The sequence below is a fragment of the Mastigoproctus giganteus genome, chromosome 4 (genome assembly GCF_048544385.1).
Source record: "Mastigoproctus giganteus isolate SK-2022 chromosome 4, ASM4854438v1, whole genome shotgun sequence".
In the NCBI taxonomy this organism is placed as follows: domain Eukaryota; kingdom Metazoa; phylum Arthropoda; class Arachnida; order Uropygi; family Thelyphonidae; genus Mastigoproctus; species Mastigoproctus giganteus.
The window spans coordinates 164,534,325-164,555,555 of NC_143578.1; the positions used below are offsets into that span (position 1 = coordinate 164,534,325).

At 37.1% G+C, this 21,231-nt stretch overlaps 1 protein-coding gene across 2 annotated transcripts in view; it reads right to left on the reverse strand.

The window, feature by feature from the left end:
- The window catches only part of LOC150087162 (dynamin-like), a 307,901-nt gene extending 287,605 nt beyond the window's left edge, over nt 1-20,296 (reverse strand). For both annotated transcript variants that reach the window (XM_090372996.1, XM_090372997.1), the window contains exon 1: nt 20,075-20,296. In XM_090372996.1, the coding sequence (XP_090229122.1) occupies nt 20,075-20,238 (164 nt within the window). In that variant the 5' untranslated portion in view covers nt 20,239-20,296. The remainder of the gene's footprint in view (nt 1-20,074) is intronic.
- Between the last annotated feature and the right edge of the window lie 935 nt (nt 20,297-21,231).

Below are 21,231 nucleotides of genomic sequence, written 5' to 3' on the forward strand. Positions count from 1 at the left end.
AATCTAGCAGTTTTCCGACACACCTAACACTGCCTCAATAGCATCAGCAAATATTCTTACACTCTTTCTATTTAAGTGTATCCCATTCCTATAGAAGTAGTCTCCTCTGTTAGCAAGCATGGACGATGCTGAAAAAAATTCTACCTCACGAGCCTTGCACAATCTCTCCAGGGCAGAATTGATTGACAAGACTACAGAGCACCATTCATATTCAGTGATGCATTAGGTTGTAAGAAAGGCATTTATTGAATGCACACGTGCACAGCTTTTGGCTTCCCTTATTGCAATAGCAAAATATATATTTAGGTTTTATTGAAATTGTATGCATATAATTTATCTGCAGTTTAATCTAGTTAAAGGCTTTTTTTTTTTTTTTTTTTTTTTTTTTTTTGTATTTTTGACTGGTAACCAAATAACAATGATTTATTTTTTTATTTTAGTTGAGTTTCAGAACAAGAATGAGGGAAAGTCAGTCAGGAGAGGAGATGGAAGAGAAGGGTGGAGCCATAGTCCAGGTACAGATATTTGTAACTAAGAGAAGCATAAAAAAAAATATCAGACCAGGATATGTCATATAAATCAATATCTTTCAACCTATGAGTTATGACCTATTAAATTGGAATCAGGGTTGATTCAACCAGAATAATATTTCAGTAATTTCTGGTTCGTCTACTCCATCCACACAGCTGAAATTCCAATAGCTGTTTCTGAAAATATTTTCTTTGAATTCTTTGCAGCAAATTCCAGAAATGTCTGTTAATTGTTACACAATTAGGAAAAATTCATGATTAAGTTAAACCTAATTATATGCACATGTAATGCCATCTATTAGTTATTGATGTCAAGTTTGCTTTACTGTTGCGGACTTTCCTTTAATCAGTAACATGCTCTGGTTTTGTGATATTGATATATTATCTGAAATCAAGCTATTGACTTATGTACTTTACATTTCATGCTGTGAGTGCTCCCGTTACCAACAAGCTGTCGTTTAATCACAGTTTAATTAGATGACAGCTAGTGGTTTTTAAATCTGCATTTGCTCGCCATCAGGTTTAAATGGAGTTTTAATTTTCAAAAAAATGTTTTCATTACACAGATTTTTTTTTTCACAGTTGCATTCAGAAAAGATTGAAAATGTAGGTGGCCTCAAAAAAAATGAACAATTTTGAATTATTTTTTTCTGATTTTTCAAATTTTCACACATGCAGAGAGGAACTTCAAATTTTTACACTCAGGGGTTAATAGGTTGCAAACATATGCAAGCTGGATACCTTTCAATGTGCAACTCATTCGCATGCTCATTTCAATATGAAATTGTGTAAGTTATTCAAAGACCATTCCATTGTTTTCCCATTTGAATAAATCCAGATTAAAAATAAGTAACAATAAACCCAGAGTATTTAATGATTTTATTCAGGGCTTGAGGCAGAGAGTTGTGATAAATGGTTATTCCTCAGATTGATTTGATGTAAGAAGTGGGATCCCCCAAGGATCAGTATTAGGACCACTGCTGTTTTTGATTTTCATAAATGACATCAATGAAGGGATAGAGGGCATGATGTCTAAATTTGCATATGATGTAAATATTGGTAGAGTACTTAATGATTGCCGCCAAGCAGAGCTTCTTCAGAATGATCTAGATAGAATTCAAGGATGGTCAGAAAAATGGCAGCTATGTTTTAATCCAACAAAGTGTAAGGTATTGCACCTAGGGAACAGTAACCCCAAAATAACTTATATACTTGGAGTTCAATTGAAGTCAGTAGTGGAGGAAAGGGATTTGGGGAATTGATTGAATCAAAAAGGAAATGTTCGATGAACATGTAAATAGAATTATTTATTCAATTTTTTTATCTCATGCGCAGGAAAAATTATAAAAGCATGCAATTTAAAAAAATTTCAAATCATTTTAATTGTATCTCAATGTGTGTGCCTTCACAACGAGATAGCTTCTCGTTGTGAAGGCACCCACATTATGAGATACAATTAAAACGATGCCTTTTACACTACATACGTAGTTCAAATTTATGGGTAAACTACAGTGTATCTACACCGATATTATTTAGTTGATTTATCGAACAATCACTAGTAGAGATAAGGATGTCATAATCCCATTATATAAGGAAATTATTGTTAGACCACACTTGAAATACTGTGTTCAAGTATGGAGACCACACCTAAAGAAAGACATTGTGCTTACTGAAAGAGTCCAAAGACAGGTAACTCGCCTGATGAGATGGGCAAAAGGGCAACCATATGAGGAAAGACTTCAAATATGTAGGATGCAGAGCTTGGAAACTAGGCACCTTAGAGGAGTTGACTGAGGGTTTAAGGCTCTGAGAGGCATAAGCAAAATGAATAAGGATGAAATTTTCACAGTTATAATTCTAGAACAAGGGGCCATAATTTCAAGTTATGGGGGGAGTTGTTTAGACTGGATTGCAGGAAGTTTTATTTTAGCCAGCGAGTTATAAATTACTGGAATAAGTTACCTACATGGGTGGTAGAGGTTGACAGTTTGGGGAAATTCAAAGGTCAGCTGGATAATTACCTAAGGGAGGAGGGAAATGCATAGGTTGTCCATTTCCTTTTCTCCTATTAATTTATATTATTTTTTTAATTTTCTTCTTATTATTTTTTATTTTCTTCTTCTTTTTATTATTTTTTATTTTCTTATTATTTTTTTTATTTTCTTATTTTTTTAAAAATTTTCTTATTCTTATTATTATTTTTCATTTTCTTCTTATTATTAATTTGTTTTTATTCTATTATTTTATTTTATTATTATTTTTTTTTGGCTAGTGCAGCATGAGCCATAGGCTTCCTTGCACCATGTGGCGATTGCTAATACTAAATACAGGAACTCTCCGACTTATATAAGGGTTGCGTTCCACGGAACTCCACTTAAGTCAGGGAATTTCCTGTATGCTTGTGCAGCACTCGCAACTTTTGCTCACCGAATTGATTGAATCAAAAAGGAAATGTTCGACGAACATGTAAATAGAATTATTTATTTTATTTATTCAATTTTTTTTATCTCATGCGAAGGAAAAATTATAAAAGCGTGCAATTTTAAAAAATTTCAAAATTATAAAATTACAAAAAAAGAGAGGAGACAGGCATAGCATCAGTAAGTTTTACCTATTGAGCATTGTTGCCAGAATCGACATCTTCAACTGATAACTACGCCACTGCGGAGGTTAAGGTCTTTGGAGATTTAGAAGGGGTCGGCCGCTCAACCTTACAAAAGAACATTAATGGATGACTGGACGGTGGCTTTTTTCTTTTCATCGTAGATTTCTTTGTAGGAAGCAAGTATATCATTCACCCCTCTGTTAACTTTTAAGAATCGTTCAGGAAAAATGTCAGGATCCATCTTCTCAAACCTCACCATCACCAGAGAGATGGCAATGACAATTTCACGAAATTGTCATTGCCATCTCTCTGGTGATGAAGCATTTCGGCTCCTCATTTGGTTCATCTTGAGCTTCTTCAGCATTTTCTTCTTTCACTATCGCTGCCTGCAAGTCAATAAATTCTTCGTTAGATAATTCCTTCTCTTCTTCCTCTAACTCCTCCACGTCTTTGGCATCAACCTCCAACTGAAGTACCTCTGCAACCTTTACAATTTTATATGTAGCCTCTTTATATGATTTGTCTTTTTCAAATCCGTCGAAGCCTTTTACATGCCGTGGGCATATTTTCTTCCAAGAGCCAGTTAAACAACTTTTAGTAATTTCTGCCCAGGCCTTATTAATGTTTAAGATGGCGTGGTAAATATTGTAAGATTTCCAAGTCCCTTAACGTAAAATTTTTCTTATCATCTACTGCAGACAATGCCTGAGTAAATGTTGTGCATAAATAATATGCTTTTAAATTCGAAATAACACCCTGATCCATAGGTTGGATGAGTGAAGTCATGTTTGGCGGTAGATATATGACTCTCACGTTCGAATTGAAATCATCTAGATGCACAGGACGTCCAGGAGCATTATCAAATAGAAGCAAAATCTTGAAAGGAACATCGTTGTCTTTACAATATTTTTCAACCTCGGGAATGAAGCAGTTTAAACAATTTAAACCAATCCTCAAAGAGAGATATTGTTATCATGCTCTCTGGTTAGATCGGAAATGCATGGGTAGGGTGGCTTTATTGATGCCCTTAAATGCATGAGGATTTCCAGAATGGTACACAAGAAGTGGTTTTAATCTGTAATCATCTGCTGCATGAGCCCCAAGCAAAAGCGTGGCCCTATCTTTTGACGCCTCAAAAACTGGCATTGTCTTTTCCTCTTTGACAATGTATGTTCAATCCGGCATTTTTTTCCCAATACAGTGCAGTCTCGTTAACGTTAAAAATTTACTGTGTTGAACCTTCTTCAACAATTTTTTCCAACACATCACAAAATTTCTCTGCAGCTGCAGAATCGGCACTGGCAACTTCACCACATACTTTAACATTGTGGAAACTAGCGCGATGCTTGAACCTATTAGACCACCTGTTGCTTGCCACGAACTTGGGTTGGGGTTCACCATACTTATCCTTAATATCTTCATAAATACTTGTTGCTTTTGCTTGAATGGTCATTAGATTAAGGAGCACTCACTTCTGAATCTGATTTTCCATCCATATTATTAACAGCTGTTCCATCTTCGATATAGCACCTGAACACTGTTGGTCTTAAGTGTGTTGATCCTTTGACATGTTTTATATGTGCACTGTCGTTTAAAATAGTATTCACTGTTGAAGCAGAGAGATTTAATTCCCTTGCAATAGATGATAAACTTTGTCCTTCTTCGTACTTCTTAATCATTTTCATCTTAATTTCTAAATCAATTTTGTTTCTTTTCCTGGCACTACCACCACTTGCACTTTCCGTTGGTCCCTTTCCCTTCATCATTGTAATATGTAAACAGGAATGAAGAGAAGATTCTGAAAATTTGTTTTTTTATATGATTGAAGATTTCAGTGAAGGGGAACATATTTCACCATAATAGCGTAAAAACCCGTATAATTGCAGTTCGCAAATGCAATAAGATCAAGTTTACTACCCGCTTATAATTAGATGCACTAACAGAGAAGCCCAATAAACTGGAAAGTGCAAATTGTTTTTATTTCATGGTCATGATATCCAGAAACGTGCTTTAGAAAACTATCACAAAGGCATTCAAAATTGATTCTTATAACAGGAACTTATGATAATGATGAAATGTAGTGCAATTTCGATTATAAATACGACCTTTTAGAGAAATAAATAGCTTAGTAATATAGCGATACTTTCAACTTCCAAGGACTTGGAACGAATTAGAAAAAAAAAAAAAATGTTATTGGGTTCACATTACGATATTTTTATCTTTCAAAATATGCTTCGACGATTTTTTTAAGTTTGCAGTGGCCGGCAAAAATTTACTTAAAGTCGAATTTACATAAGTCGAGTATTACGTAAGTAGGGGAGTTCCTGTACTAACTGTGTGGTACTAGGTGGAGAATGAAAAAGACCTGGGGATAATTGTGCAGTCGAATATGAAGTTCTCTGAGCAGTTCTGGCAACTTGTCTGAGCAGACAAGTTGCCAGAACAGATCATGGAGTTTTGTCAATGAGATATAGGAATTTTTGCAAGCAGAGACAAGGAGATGATTATACTTTTGTATAAGGCAATGGTCAGGCCACTCATTTTACAGAGAAGGGCAACAAGATTGGTGAGAGGAACAAAGGAGCAGAGGAATTTAAGCCTCTTACCAGGAGAGGCATAAATTCCGTCAGTTGCAGCATCTGGAGACTAGGCACCTGCTAGGTGATCTGATTGAGGTGTATAAGGCCTTGAATGGTTTGAGCAGGCTCAATGCTGATGGGATACTTCCACTTGCTGAGATTAACAACCTGAGGTGGCATATATTAAAATTAAGGAAAGACAGTTGTAGAATAGATGTGCAGAAGTTTGCCTTTAGCCAGCAGGTAGGTGATGGAACAGCCTTCAATCTGCTGTTATGGAAGTTGATAGTTTAAATAAATTTAAGGCTGAACTAGACAAACATTTGGAGTGACTGGACAGTGAAATGGATGGGAAAGGTTTTTTTTTGGCTGATGCTCTATAAGCCTGCTTCCTTGCATCATATGCCTCTGCTAATGCCAGTCTGAGCAGAAGGAAGATTGCCATCAGCACTGAACCTGCTCAATCCATTGAAAACTTAAACACCTCAATCAGATCACCTTGTAGGTAGCTAATTTCCAAAGGACAAAACTAAAGCCTTTCTTGATAAGAACACCCGTTTATTCTTGTTGTCCTCCTCTGCACCCATTCCAGCAGATCAAAATCTGTCCTAGAATGAGGCCTCCAACCTATATACAGTTCTCAATATGTCACCTAACCATTGTCTTGTACAATGGGACAATCACCTCCTTATCCCTGCTATCAAAGTTCCTGTATATCATTGGCAAAATCCCGTGAGATGTACTGGCAGCCATTCTGAACTGCACAGAGAACTTCATATCTGACTGCACAATTACCCTAGGTCAGGGATGGTGAACCTTTTTAAGGGCATGTGCCAAAATTGGCTAGATCTTTTAAAAAAAAAACTACCATCGCATGCCTCTCGGAATTTTGCAAAGTACATTAGAACCTCAATTATCCGAACCACCGTTGCTCCCCCAAGAAATTACAGTATCTACTTTTAGTACACTGGTTGTTATGCTGAAATATTACTCCTCCACTTAATGCATTTGAAGGCCCACTCACACAGAGACTTTCACTGAGCTAGAAACTGCAATGGCATGGTGTGAGTAAGTTTGAAAGCAGATCTACAGAAATATTGCTATTAAAGAGGATGAGATATTTTGCCGCAAAAAAAAGAGAATCTTGCATAGTTCAAAGAAAAATTCAAGATTACATATTTTAAAAAATAAACCTTCCCAAGATTCATTATACTCTTATTTGTTCCAATTACTTGTGTTTGTTTATTTCTGTTTACGTAAAGAAGTATGGTTTATAGTGGAAACCATGTAAAACAATTAGATAAGTTCAAAATAAATATAATATACATTGTTTCTTCAAAATGTTTTGGTTATTATTTACAAACCATTTCCTAAATCAATTATTTTTTATAATACTTCATATTTCAAAATACCTTGCATACAATAATTTAATAGTGGGCCTAATTACACTTTGTATAAACTGGGTATCTCCTGTATGTTTGATTATTCGAACTATTTTATTAACCAAACCAACCTTGGTCCCAATTAGTTCACATAATGGACGTTCTACTGTATTGTTATTTTTCTCATATGCGTTTTTTTTGACAAAAGCATAACAAAAAAAAAAAAAAAAAAAAAAAAGGAATGAAATAAAAGACATTGTTTCAAAGATGCTTTAATAAAGGTATTAAAATAAAATCATAACAAATGTAACTTTTAGTTCACAGAACAAATTATAAACCTCTCTTATATTATAAATATAGAATATCAGTGAGACTTCTGTTGCTACACCATTGATGACAGATGCTTTACATCAGGCTTATACTTTGTAACTTTTAGAGCTATGCATGTAGCACTAGTTTCATTCATAAGATTGCTACTCCTTAATAAAGTACATCACCGAGAATGACTCACAAGAATATGTTGAGAAAATTATTAGTAATGCTATTGCAGATTTTTTAAACAGACAAAAGTTTCAGGAATGGAATTCCAAACTTTTAATACCTCATTTTCTGCAGTTTTCTTTGCTAATCCAGTCACTAATAATTTCCTTTCAATATTTTCTAAACCAGCTCTGAGGTGGATAAATTTTTGCCTCCAAATGGAGCTGATCGGAAAATCAATCAACTGCATCTCAAAATCATCCAGGTCGATCCACTGAAACATATTCAGGTTCAGTTTGGCTAGTTTTATACTGTCTGCAAACTTAATTAATTTTGCAGTTTCTTCCAATTCTCTGAACTTGACAAATCTTGAAGAAAACTGTTCAATAGTTGACTCAATTTTTTTGAAACACTGAATTCTGCGTGCCCAAAAAAAAAAAATTGTATGCATGCCCCTTCGGACACACATGCCATAGGTTCGCAACCCCTGCCCTAGGTCATTTTCATTTTCCACTATGCAGAGTGTAGTACCACACAGTTAGTAAATTAATCTGGTAAATGTAATTTCTGCTACCCATGTGGAGTACCATATGGGTAGCAGAAATTAAATTTCTCAATGTTAAACTTCAACTGCCTTTTTGAAGTCCATCTACCTAATTTTTCTGAATCTTGTTGCAGCAACTTACCTTCATTAGTCATTAACCACCCATGCCAACCTTTGTATCATCTGTGAACTTTGATATTAAGCCTGACATACCTTCATCAATATCATTAATAAACATAGAAAACAACAATAGGGCCAGAACTGAACCCGGGGGAACTCCCCTAATAATATTAGCCCACAAAGAGCAGTGTCCATTAATAATCACTCTTTGTCTTCTCCCACTCAATCCCTTTATTCATAGCAGTAACTTGCCCTTAATGCTACACTGCTCCAAATTGTACAGCAGTCTTATGTGTAACAGTATAACAGTATAAAAAGCCTTCCAGAAATTCAAGAATATGATATCAAAATTATTTTTGCATCCAGTTCCTTTGTTCCTGAGTCAATGCATCCAATCAGACTGGTCAGACAAGATCAACCCTTAACAAATCCATGCTGTGACTGCAGTATAATTGCATTCCTGTCTAGATGATCTGTATTACTTCTTTAACCAGTAACTCCATTACTTTTACTGGAATAAACATTATGCTATAACAGGTAATTATTCGTGTTACCTTTTGATGTTGATCTCCCTTTGTGAATTGGCAATACAATTTTCAGTCCATAGGGACCTCTCCTGAATCCAAAGATACACTTATAATTATGGCTAAGGATTTGTTTGCTTCCTTTGCTCTCTTAACGAGTAACTCCATTTTTTGTGTGTTTCACAATTTTTCTTCCAAATCTTTCATAATTTCTCTTCCAGTTTCCTCTCAGTTATCACAAAATCATTCAGCTTCCTGTTTAGAGTTTGATAAACCTCTCGCATCTTCATCCCTAAAGAATTCCTCACGTGAGAATGCAGATGCAAAAAACTTATTCAGTTTGTCAGCAACAAGAGTAGGATCTTTGACAGCTAAACCATCAACATTAAGCAGACCAATGTGATTCAATCCCTTCTTTCTACTGTTAATATAAGTAAAGTGCTTTTCTTTGCCAGACTTCTTGTAATCTGCCTTAGCTTACCTAACCTCCTTTGTAACTTGATTACCCACCAGTTTATATCTACTATAGGCTTCTGCGTTACCTGACAATTTATATGCATTTCATGCATTTTTCTTCTATGCCCCAAGTCTCATCCGTTCATCTGATATCCATTTCATTAAGCCTTGAACAGTATTTCTTTGTAGTTATGAAAAGATTAGACTAGTAGCTTCTATGATTATTTCCTTGAATGCTTTCCATTTAGAATTTGTTGTTGGTAACATTATCAGTTGGTCCCACTGCCGTGAATTTAAAAACTGTCTGGGACTACTGAAGTCTGATGAAAACAAAATATCCTTCCCTTGACATCAGTTATGTCTTTAAGAAAATCTCACATCAGTGATTACTACACGGTGATCACTACCACCCTTGGGTCTTTTACATGCAGATTCTTAATGCAAGAAGAATTGATGCTGATAATTAAGTGGAAATTTCAAATCCCCCATTATAAGGCATTCTGATTTACTGGCGCACTATTTTTTTGTATGCTTGTTCATTATACTCATCACAGTCATTAGGAATATAGCACACTCTTACTCTTGTTTTCACTTTCACCGTGTACCCAACTGAGTCAACACTGCACTGGCCACCCACGTCAATAGTAATGTGCTTCTTAACTAAGAGCATAACCCCCTTCGCCTCCTGTCCTGTGCATCATTTCTGTACACATTTTACTACCCATATTCAAATTCTGCATTCTCTATGTCTGAATGACCATGTCTCTGATATCCCTATAACATCTGCATCTGACTTAATCAGTACTTCAAATTCATCAAGCTTATTTACTGTGTTTCTAGCATTAGTGTTCGTGCAAGTATACATGCCCCTGATCTTAGTTACCATAACACAGCCCCCATAGTAACTTGTTCCACAATGACCCACAGCAGTGCTTGAAATCTCCAACATTTTGCTTTCCAGGCTGCAGTATATGCCAATAGAAGCAGTGGCAATAATCACTTTCCCCTCTGCCAGCCCTATTAGTCTGTGTACCCCCCCCCCCGTTGCCTCAATAAGATTAGCAAATATTCTTGCACCCCTTCTATTTAAATGTATCCAATTCCTGTAAAAACAGTTTCTTATGTTAACAAGACCCAAAGCACAGACCAAAATGAGAAAAATTCTATCCCATGTTCAACCACATTAATGAAGGAAACTAGCATTAGCATTAGTAGAGGCATTTGATGCAAGAAAGCAAGCTTATGCAGCATCAGCCAAAAAAAAAAAAAAAAAAAAACCCACTTCCACTTCACCCCTCTGTTCGTTCAAAATACCTGTCCAGCTGAGCCTTAAACTTATTTAGGCTATCAACCTCCACCACAAGGGATGGAAGTCTGTTCCACCAACCAACCACCCGCTGGCTAAAGGCAAATTTCCGCACGTCTATCCTACATCTGTCTTTCCTCAATTTGAATTTATGCCCTCTCAGGTGATTTTTCTGAGCTAGAGGAAGAATCCCATCAGCATTGAGCATGCTTAAACCATTCAAGGCTTTATACACCTCTATCAGATCACCTCGCTGGTGCCTAGTCTCCAGACACTGTAATTTGCAAAACTTAAGCCTTTCTTCGTAAGAGCACCCCTTTGTTCCATTCACTAATCTTGTTGCCCTTCTCTGTACTCGTTCCAGCAGCTCTACATCCTTCTTGAAATGAGGCCTCCAGACCTGTATACAGTACTCTAGGTGTGGCCTGACCATTGCCTTATACAATGGAATAATCACCTCCTTATCCCTGCTGGAAAAATTCCTGTATATCATTGACAATACTCCATGAGCTACTCTTGCAGCCCGTCTGCACTGCTCAGAGAACTTCATATCTGCCTGCACAATCACCCCCAAGTCCCTTTCATTCTCTACCACTGTCAGTGTAGTATCACAGAGTTGATACGTTGCTCTGGGGTTGCTGTTTCCCATGTGTAGTACTTTACATTTGTCAATGTTAAACTTCATTTGCCACCTCTCAGCCCATCTGCTCAACCTTCCCAGATCCTGTTGCAGCAGCATAGTGTCAGTAGTGTCCTTGACAACCCTGCCAACCTTTGTATCATCTGCAAACTTGGACATTAAGCTTGATATACCATCATCAATATCATTTATAAATACAGAAAACAATAATGGACTGAGCCCTGAGGGACTCAACTAATAACATTAGTCCACGATGAGCAGTGTCCATTGATTACCACTCTCTGTCTTCTCCCCCTCAACCACCCCTTCATCCATAGCAGCAATTTGCCTCCAATGTCACACTGCTCCAATTTGTGTAGCAGTCTTCCATGTGCAACAGTATCAAAAGCCTTTCTAAGATCCAAGTATATAATATCAAAGTTATTCCCTGCATCCAGTTCTTTTGTGACTGCATCATAGTATCCAATCAAGTTGGTCAGGCAAGACTTCCCCTTAACAAAACCATGCAGTGTCTGAGCTATAACTGAAGTCTTGTCTAAATGATCCTGCAGTGCTTCTTTAACCAGTGCCTCCATTAATTTTCCTGGAACAGAAGTTAAGCTCACAGGTCTATAATTACTTGTGTCAGCCTTTGATCCTCCTTTGTGAATTGGGGTCACATTTGCACATTTCCAGTCTATGGGTACCTCCCCTGAGTCCAAGGAAGCTCTCATAATTATGGCTAAGGGTTTGCTTACTTCCTTTGCTGCCTCCTTTAATATAACTGGATAGATCCCATCCACCCCGGGTGCCTTTCTTGTGTTTATCTTCAACAGTTTCTCCTCCACTTTACTCCCAGTTATTTCAAGATTCTGTAGCTTACTGCTAGAGTTGAATACACCTCTGGCATTCCCCTTGCTTAATAACTCCTCATGTGTGAATGTCGATGCAAAATATTCATTTAGTTTGTTAGCTACCTGAGCAGGATCATCAACAGTTGACCCATCAATATCAAGTGGACCAATCTGATTCATCCCCTTCCTTCTAGAGTTTACATAAGTAAAGAACTCTTTGCTGTTTTTCTTTGCATCCCTTGCCAAGGATTTCTCGTAATCTGCCTTCGCCTGCCTAACCTCCTTTGTAACTTGGTTGCATATCAACTTGTATCTATCATAGGCTTCTGTGCCATGTCTTAATTTGTAAGTATCCCATGCATTTTTCTTCTCTGCCATATGCCTCATTAGTTCATCTGACATCCATTTTGGCCTAAACCTTGAACAATATTTCTTAGTTGGTATGTAAAGCCTAGTAGCTTCCAAGATAAGTTCTTTGAATGCTTCCCATTTTGAATTTGCTGTTGGTAACATCATCAGTTGGTCCCACTGTATAGAATTTAAATACTGTCTCAGTCCATCGTAGTCGCCTTTACGGAAGCAATAACCCTTCCCTTTACCCCTAATGGTAGTTACCTCTTTCAGTAACTCCCACTTCAGCACACTGTGATCACTGCCACCTAGTGGTTCATTTATCTGCAGATTCTTAATGCATGAAGAATCACTGCTGATAATCAAATCAAGAGTATTACTCCCTCTAGTTGCCTCCCGAACATGCTGATGTAGAAAACAATCATCCAATAAATCCACAAAAGCCCTGCTAGTGTGTGAGTAACCAGCCCCCAAATTCCAGTCAATATCTGGGAAATTAAAATCTCCCATTATAAGACTCTCTGATTTACTGGCCCACTCTATTTCCCTGTACAGTTCCTTATTATACTCATCAGAGTCATTAGGCCTATAGCACACTCCTACTCTCAATTTTGATCTCCCAGTGCTTATGTCACACCAAACTGACTCGACACTGCACTGTCCAGCGATGTCGACTGGCTTCACTTCCTTGGTTTTTATGTGTTTCTTAACTAATAGCATAACCCCTCCCCCCTTCCTATCCTGTCTATCCTTTCTGTAGACGTTGTACTCCCCAAATTCCAGTTCTGCATCCCTTATATCTGTGTGACACCACGTCTCTGATATCCCAACAATATCTGCCTTTGATGTTTTGAGCAATACCTCAAATTTATTTACTAAACTCCTAGCATTGGTGTACACGCAAGTATACCTGCACCTGTTTCTATTCTTAGCTACCCTAACACAACCCATGTGTTTACTTGTACCGCAATGGCTCCCAGCAGTCTCTGAAATACCATGCATCTTGTTTTTCAGGATTCTGCTCATTCTAATAGAAGCAGTGCAAAAATCTCTTTCACCTCTGCCAGTGGCTACTGTCAATCTATTGGTCTTTGTCTCCCCCCAAGCTAGCAGTTTTCCGACCCACCTAACACTGCCTCGAACTAAAAATACTAAGAGTGAAAAAGCCAAAGGCAGACCACTTTTGCTGAATTTTAGGAACAATATTAAAGGAACCACTAAGAAAATGATCTTTTTTAATAATACATATTTCATGCTAAGTTAAACTGAGTGTAACTTTAATGTAATGTTTGTTGTTAGCAGTTTTAGACTTAAATTTTGAGAAGTTATTGATGGTCACCCCTTTTAATGGCTAAAGAAATTAATTAGTTTAATAAGTTTTCTGATCCCATGATAATTGAGTATACTCTTCATATACACACACACACACGCACGTTACATACTATTGGTCACTTCCATTTTCAAGTTAAATAGGTTTAATGAAAATGTGTTATTTTATTTTTATGACAGTACCCTCCTTCATTAATAAAACAATTAATGGTGCAGGTCTTTAATTAACTGCTTAGTATTCCTCAATAACTGAGTAATAATAAAACTGACACTGATTTCACTCTGATAGATAATTTTTTTATCTTAATTTAATGGCTGCCTTAGCACTATTTGGAAAGATATGCCTATTGCAAAATTAGAGTTAATTTTTTTTTTTTTTTTTACAAAAGCTTCTACTATTTTCTTGATATTATTGAACCATTTATAGATAAAGAAAACTGATCATATACAGATATCGTGTGTACAATTTAATCTGAACTAATGTAAACACAGGCTTTTGCTACACTGCCAAAAAAAAAAAAAAACAACACACAGCATTGGCAGGGCATATGATGCAAAAAAGCAAGCTTGAGCAAATAAAAAAAAAACACACCCTTCCCATTTCACCCATCCAGTCACTTCAAATGTTTGTCTAGTTCTGCCTTAAACTTATTTAAGTTGATGACCTCCAATAACTTGTTTGGAGAGGTCTGCATTCAATTCCTGTTGACAAATGAAGTCCTCTTAATTGAAACTGTAGTTAGTTGATCTCAGGCAGAGGGAGCAGGATTCCTACTGTGACATATTCTGGGTTTTTTCGCCTGCACAACATGCAAATCAGGTGATGAACACAGACTTCTGCAGACAACTACATAGTACAGTTGAGCAATAAACTTGGTTTCTGTTAAAATTATAATTTGTAACTTTGGCAAGTGTATTTTTTTTTATGAAAACCCTAAACGAGAGGTATTACAACCTATAGTACTTAGTACCGTGCTTGGGTTGGAGGTTGAGAAGATGAGAGAAGATAGTTGTTGACATTAGACTTGAACTTCTGTAGACTGTAATTTTCAGGAAATACGTATAAAGGAAGGTTGTTCCAGAAAACGACAGTTGAATGAATAAATGAGGAAGATGAAAAGTTGGTTCTGTGATTTAAGTTGGACAGTAAATGGATATTGGCTGGTGGCAGCACATGTTCGGACTGTTTTCAAAGAGAGTGGGAATTATAGAAGCCAATTCAGAAGAACAGTGCCCATGGAAGTATCTGTAGAAGAGGCATGCAGCAGAAATAGTGCATCTATGAGACAGCGAATGGAGAGACTCTGTTAGAGATGAATCATTAATTAACCTAACTGCCCTCTTCTGAATGGAATCTAGAAGCCTGAGGGAGCTTTTGAGAGGGGGCACCGCCCCAGATGTGGGAACAATATTCCATAGTAGGGCAAATTTGCAATTTGTACAGAGTGAACAGCTGTTTGGAAGAAAACTAACACCGAGATTGAAAGAGAAAACCAAGTTTTTTAGATGCAGAGGAAGCAATATTTGTAATGTGTTTGTGCCAAGAGAGATTAGAAGTCAGGGTAATCCTCAAAAGAGATATCATTTTGCCTAGAAATCAGAGTGTCACCAAAGATGAGCATAGGAGCAGAAAAAATCCTTTTTGTGAGATATAGGACAAGACCGAGTTTTAGAAGGATTGAATCAACTAAGTTTTCTTTGCTGCACTAGAGAATTACCTGCAGATCGGCATTTAAGGTAGCGGATATTTGAGAAGTTAAAGCTGATTGAGCAGGGCAAGGTTTTTCAAATTGGAACGTGGAATGCAACGTGCTATCATCGGCAAAATGATGGATAAGATTTCCACTCAATGGAAGATGTCATCAATATACAAGAGGAAAATAGTGGGGGAAAGAACTGAACCATAGGGACCACCAGCATTATAGGAGAAGTTAGAAGACAGAGAGCCATCTACCATTACTCTCAGTGAGCGATGACCAATTACAAAAAACAATTCGCAAACCATAAGATGGAAGCTTATTTAGAAGACCTTTATGCCAAACACGATCAAAAGTCTTTCAGATGTCAAGCGCAACTGCTTATGTTTCACCAAAATTTTCCAATTGAATTTGTCCATGAATGGGTAACATAAGCCAGAATATCACCAGTGGATAAACACTGACAGAATCCATAATGGCGATCATTGATCAGACGGAAGGTTTCTAGGTAGTTTAAGAGTTGGCAGTTAATCGATTTTTCCATTACTTTAGAAAGAGTAGAAATAATTGCAGTGGGAAAATAATTGGATTCGTGGGACTTGTTACCCTCTTTAGGAACTGGCTGGATATGGGAAAATTTCCAAGCAGAAGGAAAAACACCTTTGGAATAAGTAAATGAAAAAAAAAAAAGGCGGCAAAGAACAGGAGTAAGTTCAAGTGCACAGGTTTTGAGAACAAGTGGAGAAATACCATCAGGACCTGGAGCTTTCTTAGCATCGAGATTCGTCAAAATCCTTCTGACATCCTTTTGACGGAAGACCACAGGAGGCACTGAATGGAGCATGTTGGGAATGGTGGGAGGTGTTTTACCAAGATCATTATTATGTGAGTTGGAAAAAAATGGCATGCTAGCAGGTCAGCTTTATCCTTGGCTGTGGCCAATAGCTTTGGCAAGAGACCAGAATGCTCGGCTACCATTAGGGCAAGAAGCAAGTTTTCTACTCTTAGCCTATTCAAATTCTAGTTTGCACTGATTAATGACTGCTTTACAATTGTTGCGAGCTTTGGTGTAGGCAGAAAATGAAACTGAAGAACTGGAAACAAGCCAATTACGATGTGCAACGTTTTTCTCTTGAACAGCCTTAGCACATTTATTAGAAAACCAAGGTTTAGAGAAAGGACGAGATTTTAAAGTGAAGTGTGGAATAAAGGATTCCATTCCTACAAGAATAATTTCACTGACACGATCTGAGCAAACGTTGACATCAGAAGTTTTGAAACAGTAATCCGACCAAGGAAAAGAAATCTCACAGGTCATCCCATTTTGCATTCTTGTAATGCCAAACAATACGAGGTTGGGAATAGACATGATATAAAGGCTCCACACAGGAGAAGAGAATCACCAAGTTGTGATCTGAAGTACCTAAAGGACCACTCACTTTGATCATGTAATTAGAAGGGCTGTTTGTGAGAAAAAGATCAAGTGTGTTGTTAGGATCGTCTGGTATTCTTGTAGATAAATGAACAATCTATGCATGGTCATTAGAAATTGCAAAAGCCACAGCATCTCGACCAGTTGGGTCGGTGTGACTAGAAAATAGAAGCCAGTTGGAGTTGTGAATATTAAAATCACCAAGGAAAATACCTCGCTGTTAGGAAAGTTGGACTGGAGAAAGTCAAATTGCAAAGAGAGGAAGTCAAAGAGCTCCAAGTGATTAGTGGAGTTGGGAGAATGGTAGACACAACAGATGAATTTGACACAATGAGGTAGAGATTTTAAGCCACAGAAGATCGAAAAGAGGAGATTCCAAATTACCAAGTCTCTTACAGGGAATAACGGAAGACATATGCACAAGTACCACCTTTGAGGTGAAAGGAATCTTACAGCGAATAATTTGGGCAACTGAGATGAGCAGTAGTTGAGTCAACCGATAACTGAGATTCTGTCAGAAAAAGTACATGGGGTTTGGCAGACTGCAAGTGGAAATGGACATCGTTGAGATTAGAATTCAGACCACGTATATTTGTCAAATGAACTAGAAAGTGTTTGGGAGGTTTAGATCTTTTCGCAGATAAGCTTACTCTATTAGTTTGACAATTCATGGTATATTCAATAGTAAGAAAAAGTGAGGGGGGGGACATGCTGTATGAAGTAATGAAATTTTTGGATATGACATACACATGGTAAGAATATACCCAGATCCTTGACATAACTTGGCCTCGACAATGACCCCCCCCCTGCATACACACTACTGAGACTCCCTTCAGTCACTATCTGGCAGAGTAGAAGTAGCATGATTATACACTAGCTGATCCGGAAGCCTCCTAAAGAGTTACCAATAGGTTTGGTCCGGTGTACTAACTAGCGGCTGGCCTGTGAACACCGTTTTAGAGCTGTACCCTCGAAATGTAGGAAGATTGGATCTCGCCATGATGTTCATCATAAAGTCATCAGTCATATTGCACGATGGAAGAGATGGGGAAGGGTTGACTGGAATTTAGCTCTGGAGACTAAACATGGCTTCCACTACTTCAAGCCTCCAATAAGCAAAGTGGTGGTATTGCACCGGTTGATGACAGTCATCTACCACCTAGTATTGCCTGGTAACACAGAGGAGCGGCATTCCTCCATGTGGTGTGGGCACAACACCTCGACTCATGCTTAGTTCGTTCATACCTGGGTGGTCAACCACATGTGCTTGTGCATGGAGATTATACCCAGGATTACTAATAGTCCCACCATTGTGAAGGTGCAAGCAGAGGATCTGGCTGTCACAGACCGTCCGGAATTCGCCAAAATTGGGTCTACTTGACTTGAATGTCACCCGATTATCAGTTCCATCAGCGTTTTAGACTCCCAGGTAGCAAGTACAGCTTGTCTGGCATATCTGAGAGAATGTCTGTAACAACCTCAAGGACCCAATTGATATATAAATACACCTGGAATAAGTAGCATATAGAGAATTTGGGGGGGGGGGGTTTGGGGGGGGGGTTAAATTAATCCCAAGTACATTACTGTAAAAATGGCAACAAAGTCCCATTTCCACATTTTTTGGGAGGGGGGGGGGCTTATTAAATAACTCGACTGAAATCACTTTGTCTGTGCAAAGTTTTAAGTCTTATTTATTATTGATAGAATCTACAAGTCATATGTTTCATCCTTTGCTTCTTCTGGAATCTTGCTACTATTATAATGTCACACTTGTTTTTTTATGCCCTCCCCCAAAGAAATTTATATAAATATTTAAGGAACAAACTAAATGCTGACCTTGATTTAAATAGGCTATGTGTGGAGTAAGACCTGTCTGCTAAATCTAACTGTCCATTAAATTTGAAAGAAATGTATATATTCACTAAGGTTGCTATGTTGTGAAAAGTGTGGTAATATGAAATAAAAAACATTAAACATTATAATACTGTACTTTAGCATTTATCGTGTGGAATCAAACAGAAACTGAATGAAATTAATTTAGAATCTGAAATATTGAGTACCCTTGCTAGAGGTACAGATAACATCCTACTGATGTGTGTGGGTAGGGGGGGGGTATGGATGTTTATTGGTGCATAAGCTGCTATGGCTATAGTGTGCCTATTCATAGGAATGCCAGAAAGCAATTAAGAATAAAGCCAGCTCAATTTCATTTCAGTTCAGAAACCTGTGTGTGTGGTATGGATGTTTATTGGCTACTGACATGTGACATACATAGCAAGTTGAGAGCAGATTAGGAAAATTTTAGCACCCTCACCTTCTTTACAATGTTAACTGCAGTGAACACTGGACACAAACTTTAGTTTTATTTATAGTTTCTTCATAACAGAATAAATGCAACTTAGGTACAACATTTCAACAAGTTACTTCAGTGTTCATAAACAAGATCAAAAATTTCATTGATATATGTATTGATGAACAAATGCAACTCCAGCCTCTTCAAGAGTTAAAAGTTAAATTGATTGTTTGTTAATTAAAATGTTTCAAATGATGTTAAGTACCATACGACTGAGCCAGTTATGTCACAATGGGCACTGTAATCATGAAAAGCTTGGTTCAATGGATGTTGCCTGTTAATTCCATAGACCAATAAATTGAGGTCCAATAAATCAATGGTACACTTTACATCCATACCTCAAGTTGCTCTTATTAGTATGATAGTGCCTTATTCAATTAGTTCCCTGAAAAAAATTATCAATGCTCAGATATACCAAATTATTAAATTAAACTTCTTACAGGTAGTATAGTTGATCGATCCCGCCCCCCCCACCCAATAAAAATTCCTGGAAACGTCCTATGATATGCAGCCCCAAATAAAACTTAAACAAACAAACAAAAAAAAAACTGTATATTACTAAGTAACTGATGGTGACTGAGATATGGGAACTTATTTTGATACCATGCAAACTTAACTTCAACCGTTTATACATTACGTAAATGATAAAAAAATGATAAGAACTAATATTGACAATTATTAACTTCATATACCTGCCAGTTGCATATTTTCCCTCGTTACGTCATATTTAACATCCATGGTTTTCAGTTACTATATTAAAAAGAACGTGTCAAAAATGCTGAATTTTTTTTTTCATATATCTGCTGACAATCTAAAATCGTAATAATATAATTTTATTAACATGCTATTAGTTCATAGTTCAAGAAAAAACAGAGAGTTTTAATTAAGGTTCAGTGATATTTTTTAAGCTTACCTTCCAACAAAATTTTCCAACACGCTACTTTTACCAGCACTTTGCCCACCGATTACTGCGATCTGTGGTAAATCGAGGGTTAAATTTACTCCTAACTGGGTGAAGGCATCTTGCAACTTGTTGACAATAGGAATAAGATGTTCCATTCCTTCGTTAGTAGACATTTCTAAATATTTTTGGGCCAGTGAAGGCAACACAACCTCACTTCAGTGCCATTCGAGTTGTGGTAGGCGGTGTAAAATCAGATTTACAATATTTCTGCGCATGCCTAGAATGCCAACCCAATGACGAACATAGCATGGCAACATTGACTACAGTACAGTACCGCATACTCAACCGAACAGCGGATCAGCTGTTTCGAAAATAATTGTTCTTGGACTGTATATTGACCACCACGAGAAAGAAAAAAAAAAAAAAAAAAAAATATATATATATATATAGTACCGAATAATAACTTTTAGACCTGGGACATATAGGTACGTTAATCAATCAAAAAGCTAAAATGAATTCACTGTTAAATATGGCATGACATAACAGAAAATTTTAGGCGTGTTCCTATACATATTGTATATATGCAAAAGCGTCTATTGTCTTCATCATTCACGTCCGGCTGTTTGTCAGTCCACCCGCAAATAATAACTCCACTATACTGGATAGATTTTCATGAATTTTTATATTCACTTCTTCTTAAAAATATTTCTCGAGCCATCCCAGACTTCATCAAATCGCGCAAATAGAAATTCGGCAATTATTATTTCTTTTTTCATACAATTTGAATGGAAGAAGGAATTCATAGATTCAATTCAGCCTTAAGGCAGTAATGGTTGTTTTAAACAGCCCGTGCACGCTTGCATGTAATGTTATTAAAACATTGCTGGTTGAATGAGAGAAGGCAGAGAGTGATATGCCTTCATCAGTATCATTGAAAAAGGCATATCAGGCTTAATTAATGTCAAAGTTTGCAGGGTATAATATTGGTAAATATAAAGGTTGGCAATGTACCAACTGTGTGGTACTACCCTCAGGGTATTGGAAAATGAAGTAGACCTGGGATAATTGTGCAGTCAGATATGAAGTTCCCTGAACAATGTAGACTGGCTACCAGGATAGCTCATGGTGTTTTGTCAATGATACACAGGAATTTGAATGCCTAAATG